The sequence below is a fragment of the Anopheles bellator genome, chromosome 1, assembly GCF_943735745.2.
Source record: "Anopheles bellator chromosome 1, idAnoBellAS_SP24_06.2, whole genome shotgun sequence".
NCBI classification, from domain to species: domain Eukaryota; kingdom Metazoa; phylum Arthropoda; class Insecta; order Diptera; family Culicidae; genus Anopheles; species Anopheles bellator.
The window spans coordinates 33,902,051-33,911,195 of NC_071285.1; the positions used below are offsets into that span (position 1 = coordinate 33,902,051).

A 9,145-nucleotide genomic window follows, 5' to 3' on the forward strand; every position below is an offset into this window, starting at 1 on the left:
ACCGACTGCGCGCTGCTGGAAAGAAATCACCGCGGGAGGTTCAGTGAAACCCGCCTCCAATGTTATAACTAATTTAATAAGGTTTTATGAATTTTAACAAAATTATGCAGAATGATCTTTGGCGTACTTTGGGTCTGGATATGGTGGGATCAGCTGGGAGTTATCCATTAAGAGAATCATGTTGAACAATAAATAGACACTTTGGTGAGCGATTTTCACCGTTCACTTGGTTCTCGGTTCGGCTCGTCCAGCAGATCAGAGACCCGGGGTGGGGTGGGTGGTTTCGTTGTCCCTTTCATCGCTCGCCTGGCTTAAACCCGCCCGCCAGCTCCGACTTCGGATTCGTCAGAAGCTCGCACGCGGTGCTTGCGGTGGCCTTCGCGCTCCAGTCTTCGCTCGGAATCGGACGGTGCAACATCAGCGTCGCGGTTTTGTTCCGAGAGTCGGTGGCCGGCATCTTTCGCGTGGCTGCGCAGCCTTCGCGCTCTCGTGGCGCTGCTCGTGCCCCAAGTGACAAGTGAATTGCGCGCGCGCGATCGACCAAAAACCAAGTGGTTCAAGGTTTTGGAAATTGGCCGAAGGTGCGAAAGAGTCGTAACCGAGCCCCGTCGGATTGAAAAGGTGCACTCACTGCGCAAGTAGAATGTGGCGTTCCCGCTTGATTTTGTGAGAAAAAATGGCACAAAAGTGTAGTGTAAAAGCAATCGAAGGAAAGGTCACCTTGCATCCTTGGCAGTCGGCCGGGCGGTTGTCGGTGCCTCGGACAACCTGTGCGGTGCTTTCGTTCGTGTGTGCAGTGTTTCTTCTTCCCACCATAAACCGGTGCACAGTAACCTTCATCAGAATCAATCCGGTCCCGCAATCCGGGGCTCGAAAGTGCAAAAAGTGCACCACACGTAAACCGAACACGAACCGCCGCCGCCGCCGCCGAGCCTTGAGCTGAAGGGAAAAGAAAGTCAAGAAAGTAGCGCCTTGCCAAATCTGCGTCGTACTTTAAGTTTACTTCTTCTCGCCTGCTCGAAGGCGAACGGAAGAGTACCGCGGGCCGCGCATGTTCGGGCTTTAAACTTCGTGCCAAACTCTAATGAACAACGATCGCGGATGGTTACCAGAAATTGCTGGCCAACAATTAATTTGTGAGCCCCGAGCCGCTCCTCGGAAGCTGCCGGTCGGATCGCTTTCGTTGGGGCGCCGCACCGCCGTGAGATAATTGAAAAGTTTCACTCGAGCACCGAATTACACCACACTTTGTTTGGGTTCGTAAGTCGATCGTTTTCCCACAACCGAGGGTGGAAACGCGGTGCCATCGCGAATAAATGTTTACCCCATTCGGGCATTATCAACATTCGGGTTCGGGTGGCGTTCGATTTTGAAACCGCCCCCCGCCCGAAGCGTATGCCAAATTCGGAACTTCTCAGCCCGATTGCGGGCATTCGATAACTTTCTTTCGAATGGCTTATCCAAGAGGTGCTCGCGATGAATGTGGGGCACCGTTTGCTTCTATCAATACTCGATCCATCTCGGGTGCGGTTGCGTTGCTTTCCATCAATTTCTGACTTCTTGCATAATCGGCTACCGGAAAACTCGGCCGACGACACGATTCGCATCCTGCATGGGTGTTGCGTGTGTTGTTGCACCGTCCGACCATCGCCGGGTGACGTAATGCCGCTGCGTTGTCCACTCCGTTCTTGGTGGGGGAGATGACATCAAGAACGAGATGAATGAATCTTCAGCCCAAGAAACCCGTTTGTGGCGTGCCAGCTGCTGAAGGTGAACAGACACGTTACTCGGGTTTTAACCAAGAGCATATGGCCAATTCGTTGACAGACTGAGCTCACCCCTTCGAGTGATGGGTGGAAGGTGGCAACAGTAGAAATAATACTTTGTCTACGATGAATAAGTCCTGAACTTTGTCCAAGGAAATTCGCTGTCTACTGTCCACGGCAGTACGCGGCATGCCAATGATGATGCGTGGGATTGGAGCAAACCCCGAACAGAACCAAAGTCACTTCGCAACACGGAACCACACTTAACGGGTTGGCGTGGCGAATGTCAATAATATGTGAAGGTTGTTTTAGATGGCCACTCTAACGCCTCCTGCGCAGTACTTTGCCATTCAAACACACGGCTGTGGCCGAGCAACCGATGGAAACAATGCGGAACACGATCGACGCGGCTTTCGAATATTGCGTTTGTTCCCACCGGCGACTGGCTCTAGTGAGCAAAGCAAGTGGCCAAACAAGCAGCGACATCTTGTCCCCAGAGGGGCGCGAGGGGATCTTCGTCTTCGAAACCGCTGTAACATATTTCACGCACCGGTGGCCACTTGATCTCGATGTGCATCCGATACCCCTGCGGTTCCTTGTCAGCTGATGCGTGACCGGAGGAACCTTCGTCTCGGCGGCAGGGGAACGCCATCTCTGACATTCACCTCGTTCAGGCTTCCTCTTGGTGGGCCATTTGCATCAGGATCAGGTGGGAGGGTGGAATGCGAAGAAGAAACAAACTAAAATCCCCATCACCATCCTGTGTCCAATTCAGCAAGTGCATTGGCGAAGAAAGGGAACTTTGTCAGCTACACTCCTAATTGGAAGATTTGACGGCACCGTGTCCCCTACTTTCTATCCGCAACTATGTTTCTTGAATCCGGGTTGCCTGGTCGGTGCCAGAGAAAATGCACCAAGCTGACGGCGGCACGGGGTTCATTGTTCATGGGAGCGCCATGCCATGCTTTATGTGTTTTACGCTTCTCCTCTCATCATCCGACTTCGATTCGGTCTCCACGGTTCCGCAGAGTCCTGCTGCTGCTGCTGCGTCCCATCGATGCCCGTGCTAACTGTGGAAGGTGTGTGAAAATCTGATTAGTGTCTCCACGCGAGTGTTCCGTTCGCCACAGAGAGCTGTCCTCGTTATGCACACTAATCGTTAATTATGCCGCCTTGCACTGCCGCAGAACCCCCGCAGTGGGCCAATCGGAAACGGTTCCAGCTGCGATGCGGTGGTTTCCGGGACCACAGCACCGTCGTTTGTCTTGCACCACCGAGGTCATTGGTGCAACAGCAGCATTACTGGCGCATGAGACAAGTGCAGTGCGCGTCGGATCGTTCCAACATCGGACCGTTTCGATCGATGTGAACAGCAGCAGTGATCTTTACTGTATCGGAGGTTTGTGATCGGGGATCAGACTAAACGCTAAACGAAGTGCGTCAATGCGTAATGTTGCTCAAGCGATCGAATGTTTAGTCCAACAGGCGGTTGTCCACATCCGTTTGCATACGTAACAGAGCCATGAAACCGGAACCGCTTTTAAAACCAAACTGCAGAGCAAATGGTGCCGCGCACGGCGGGCTTCTACCGGCGAAAGAGAGATTAATAGACTTTAAACTGTTTGTCAATAACCTCGGAATGCGCCACCGTCCTGGTCCAGCTACAGGAGCGCTATAGAGAGAAGGAGACCGATAGAGAGAGTGTGTGAACCAGTGCGAACGCTGAACGAAACTGAAAACTTGGGCCAAACACGATTCAAATTAAATATCTGCCGTTGACCGTACTGCCGCGTATTGTGGAGAAACGATTTTTCTTCCACGCAAAGCTCGTTTTGGTTCAGAAAATGGATGCCACGAATGCAAAGTATCTGCTGGACTATCTTTATTATACAAGGGATGATGAGCAGTTTCGGTTTTACAAGAAGGTAAGCAGAAGGTGGCACAGAAGCATAAGAAGCAGAAACTGTGCTGTCGATGGAGATCGATCGATCGTTGACTGTTTCACTGCTGTTAATTGGAAATTTGTGAAGAATAATTTGGGAATGGTACTCAATATCAGCGCCACGTATGGAACATACACCAACAACAATCTGTTTCATCACACTAAAGATAGTCACGCGCGGTTCGTATGGCCATCACTCATTGAAATCTTTCGTTTCTGGTTTCTTTTGCAGTCGAGATCATCGATATTTCGCGGTGTGATACTATGCCTCTGCCTGAACCTCACCTTCGCCAACGTGGTCCGATTTCCCCGAGAACTGCAGCAGCACGGTTCAGCCTTCCTAGTACCTTATCTTATACTGCTTCTTCTAGTCGGCCTCCCGGTGGTACTGCTCGAGATCTCGCTGGGGCAATTTCTTGGGCAAGGTTCGGCGCACATGTGGCGCGCTGCTCCGTTTCTCAAGGGTAAGATACCTTTCAAACAGCGTACAACGTATTGACAAATTACTCAGTCGCGCGTACGAAGCAAGATGTCTTTTGCGGCGTAAACACTAAATTATTAAATGCACGCTTCCTCTCCACTACTCTAGGCGCTAGTTTAGTAGGACGTATTGCTTCGTGGCTGGCGGCAATATGGACATCGATGCAATCCGTGATTGCACTGCTCTACATCGGAATGCTAGCATTCAAATCTGTGCCATTGCGGGAGTGTTCCAAGTCGGTGACGATCAACCCGCAAGCAATCTACGTGAGTCACACTTTGTAATCTTGCTAAAACCGATGACGCATTCCCTGGTGCTATGCGTGTAGTGCCAATCCCTTGCTCGTTTCTCAGTTATGCGTTTGTTACTTTCCCTCCAAATACTCATCGTTCTTGTTGTCCTCTTTCAGAATGGCTATGACGTACAGCAAAGCAGTGGACAGGAATGTTTGAAGTACGCACTTTACCGTCGATTAGTATTCCGTTGTGTCCGACGACGCTCTCGCATAGATTGACAATATTTTTCTTGCCCTTCATTCTCGCTTTCTCTCGCAGATTAACATTTCTACGTCCAGTGTGGAGAAGTTCGCTGTACTTTGGCTTGCTGGCGTTGAGCCTCATACTGCTGTGGGTCATTTCAATGGTTTGGTAGGTAGACTGCCTTCGAAAGCAATGTGTGTGGCGTTTGGCCCCGGTTACCATGATTCCGAATCCCTTTTTGATCTCGTTAAAACCCGCAGCACGCATAGCAGCAAAATTAATCGAAGATCGATCTACTTGTTCGGTTTCGTGGCGTTGATAATTCTGGTCTTCGAAACCGGCTGGGAAGTGACCAAGTCTATCAACGAACAGTACATCCCGGAAATTTGGCCGTTTCACCCGGAATCGTTTGCCGACAGTACGGTTTGGTTCAATGCACTAGTGCAGGTGATCTACTCGCTCAATATCGGCATCGGAGCCGTGCCGGTACTGACCGGTAAATTTCTCTACAAAGGTGATGCCATCAAGTAAGTGTGAGGTCAATCGTATACTACGTCAGTACTTAGCAGTCGGATGTGGTCGTTTCTAACTCTTCTTCTCGCTTGTCACCGTAGGACATCATTTGTGTACATATTCTTCAACGTCCTTATTACATCGATCGCGGTAGTGTTCTACCTGTTCCAGTATCAGAACAACTTTACTGAGGCGCACCCTTTCTATCCGGAGCTGAGCACCCTTACCGTGATATACGATCGAGCCATAACGGTGCAGGAGTCGGACCCGACCGTACAACGATTGATACCCAGCCTGTCTTACGCGATGATCTTTGTGTCGTCGCTCGTTTCGATTGCCATCTACGTGTACACATCGACCCGGATTATACGCAAGCACCCGAACTACACGGTGTGTCTGGCGGGGCTGGTGGTCGCAATAGCGGGACTATTGTGCCCAAATTACATTTTCCCGCGGATACTGGACACGCGCATAGTCGGTGCGTTGATCGTGTGCGCGATGATCTTCGAGATTATCCTCATCATTTGGGTGTACGGCTCGAAGAATCTGTACACGGATCTGGAGTTTTCCCTCGGCCGCCCAGTCTTGAAGGCTTGGCTGTTCATCTGGGGCTCCATTCCGGTGCTGCTGATAGCGCTGCTGTGCTGGTGGTCCATTACTTACTACGACAACGATCTGTTGATCGACTACTTTCCCAAGTGGCTACCGGTGGTGTTCAGTTTGGCCGTCATCGTGTTGCTGGCTTGCGTGGAAATCAGCAAGCAGGTCGATTACAACATTTTCAGCATGATACACGGCGCGACTAAGCCATCGAAAGATTGGGGACCAGCGGACCCGCTAGTACGGCACGCCTGGAAGCAGTGGAAGTCGGTGTGCGAGGACACCGGTGAGCGCGACTTCACGTTGCGGCGGCGCGGAACTAAAGACTATACGAACTCGATCAAGAAGGGCCAGTACTCGCACTCGCAAAAGTATGGTGCCTCGTCGAATCGGAATCTCTCCACGGCCGGCAGTAACTCGCCCAACTACAGTGGCTCCGTGTTTGGTGATTCGGCCATTGAAGAGGACATGAGTGTCGATAAGTATCCTCATTATAAGCACCACTCGAGTGCTGCTGCTGGCCATACCGGTGCCAATGGGTACGGGATGGAAACGACCGCTTCACACGCAGACTCCGATGACAAGTCACCGCGCATTATGGCCGGCTCTCGTAAATCTTCCCAAACCATGGACCACAAGCGACTGGCGAACGATCGGAACCAAAGCGATCTGATGCCAAGCTCACGTAAAACATCCGACAACAGCTTTTCGTCGCGGATAGAAATAATGCCGACAGATGACGGTGTCTTCGGCCGGGCGGCCATCGTGCGCAATCCTTTGGCCAAAGCGCACTCTAAACCCCAACGGCACAGCCACCATCAGCAGCAGCAGCCACATTCCGAGGCAACTGTCCTGCAAGGTGTCGTCAATAATGGTGTGCACCACTTGAATCTGCCGCTGGCCGCAAATGGCATGGTGCCGGTACATTCAAAGCAGAGCATATCTTACCACCAAGAAGGAAACAGAGCAGAATGTCCACCAGACGTCGGTGGTCCGCGTCCACTCGGGTACAATCGCGATATTTTCATCAGGAACGGCAATGGCCACGTGACGGCCAACCCGGGCGGAGAACATCTTTGCTGGCGAAAGCTGTCCATCAACTCGGAGGAATACTCGACGGAGCTCTAAAAGTGTACCCCGATCGCGGGCCCTTGTTGTCGATGTTATTGTTACTGTTTATTGTTGGTGTTTCTCCCGGACCTGTTTGTGCCTGTTTTTGTACATATTAGGCAAGTTCTAGCAAAAAACCCAAAGCGCCTCAGGAAGCCCGGACAGCGAGATACACGCGGAACTGATTTCATAAGAACTTTTCGGGGTTAAATGGAAAAGGGATAAGAACGGTGGGAGAACGTAGACTTCCCACGGGGGAGGTGGTCGGTGCATTCGCTGCCGCGGCCTATGCTTATTCGCAACTCATTGAACTTGCGTTGCTTGTGCCCGAATTTGCATGTATGGTTTGTTATTTCTGAATAACCAGATTCCGAGCGGACACAACGAAGTGGGAGTAATCCATAGCTATCCTCTGTCAGCTCCGCTTTTCGTAGTAATGGAAATAATAAATGCTATTTCGTTACCATTTTTCTATCGTTTCTAACAGTAGCTAGCTAGTTGGACGGTTGAAAATGAATACCAATGCCTGCGAGTGCACTTCCCTTTAGAAAATATTACACATCGCATGCAAGCAAAACACACAACTAGGATAGGTAGAATGGTCGGCGTGGATTTGCGGTCGCGGGATTCGGTCAAGATAGCGCAAGAGATCAGAAAATATACAAAATGAGAAATGAAACTGGTGCCGTGCGGGAAGATATCCTTTCTTCCGTGTTTCTTTGCCGGACTCCGCGTGAAAGATATCATTGGCAGCTGCATGGCCACAGACAGTGTTTGAACGTGTATTGAAAGTTCGATATATAGTTTAGCTGCACACGCTGAGAGGACGTGAACTGTTTTGAATTGGCAAAAACCAGAACGAAAACTTTTACTCTCAACCGTACATTGTACAGTCTCTCACGAACGATCGATCGACAATGAAATGGTGAATAATCGAAATAAATTGTTACTTATTAAAGGCAAAATAAGTGAGGTTTTTTATAAACATTTAAAGAACCGAAATATTATCTCCTCTAATACCAAGGAATGTAGACACATAATACATATGCATTTTTCCACGCGAAGAAATCTTTTCGAGTGCGTTTGAATCTGTCCTTTCAAGTTTATTTTCTATTCCATGTTCCATTCCATTTATCCGCTTCCATTTTCAATGTTATCATATTTAGATGAATGGTGACGCTCGTTCGTCCAAGGATTTTAAAGAACCGTATCTTTTTTAACTAAAACAAATTCTATCTTTCGTTTTTTATTAAGCTTTACCGCAAGATGATCAAACAAAGACACAGTTCATGGAGCGACTACGTTGACATTGATTTGTACCAATGAAGGTTCCGGTTTTCCAGGATTACCCGGCTGAGGTTGTGGGCCTTTGCGGGGCGGGCCACGTGGTCTAGCGACCGCTGATTGAGGCGACGGACGCGATGGTTGGAATTTAGTGTCTTCCCCAAAAAGACCTTCTTTTGTATCCTTTTCATGAGAACGAGGTCTCGGTACGTCAGGATACTTTTTGTCTTCTCTTTCATTAGTAGAATGAGAACCATGGTAGGGTCTGCGTTTCTCGTGGTGGTGCGGTGTGTCCTTTTTTCGTTCGCCTTGTCCTTGCACAGGCTTCTTAGGTTTCTCGATGTCTTTTCCATCTTTCAGCTGATCTTCGTCAGGACGTTTTCCATCTGAAGCATTTCCTCTTTCTTTATCGTTTGTTACCGGTGCTGCACGATCCTCGGAAGCTTCACGAGGTTGACCGGAAGATGGCTTTTGATTATCCTCGGGAATTTCCGGATTACGTTTGTTCGCGATATCATCTGGTTTCTGATTTTCATCAAACAGTTCAGTGGACGCTGGTTTCTCCAGCGGAACTAACACATCCGCTTCACGATCGTCAGTTGATCGACGTTGCTCGAAAGTTTGATCATAAAGCTCTTTTGGGAAACTTACAAACGGTGGGTAAAGTATGCGTGGAAACTCTCTGCGTTGAGCTTCAAAGTACGGAGCCAGATTCACTTCCGGGACTTGGTTGTAATTGTAGAGTTGATTGAATTCGTATGGTAGCTGGACTCCTTTGGGCGGAAGATATTCAACAGGAGACTCATTTTGATCGCGCAAACTGTCGTGTGGTTTTGCCAGAGTAGCGGCAAACAGTGCCAAGAACACAACAAACGTAGCTTTTCCCATTGTCTGTAACTGATTCAAACTCAAAACAAGAACTGATGGTGACTGAGTGGAAACTGGCCGTTTTTAAAGTCATTCTCGACGG

General features: G+C 49.5%; 1 protein-coding gene across 1 annotated transcript in view; it reads left to right on the top strand.

The window, feature by feature from the left end:
- Positions 1 to 7,846, top strand: part of LOC131205975 (sodium-dependent nutrient amino acid transporter 1) — a 31,743-nt gene extending 23,897 nt beyond the window's left edge. The window contains exons 5-10 of the mRNA XM_058198305.1: positions 3,941 to 4,172; positions 4,298 to 4,455; positions 4,599 to 4,642; positions 4,744 to 4,836; positions 4,929 to 5,195; positions 5,283 to 7,846. Of these exons, the coding sequence (XP_058054288.1) occupies positions 3,941 to 4,172; positions 4,298 to 4,455; positions 4,599 to 4,642; positions 4,744 to 4,836; positions 4,929 to 5,195; positions 5,283 to 6,909 (2,421 nt within the window). The 3' untranslated portion in view covers positions 6,910 to 7,846. The remainder of the gene's footprint in view (positions 1 to 3,940; positions 4,173 to 4,297; positions 4,456 to 4,598; positions 4,643 to 4,743; positions 4,837 to 4,928; positions 5,196 to 5,282) is intronic.
- The last annotated feature ends 1,299 nt before the right edge of the window (positions 7,847 to 9,145 follow it).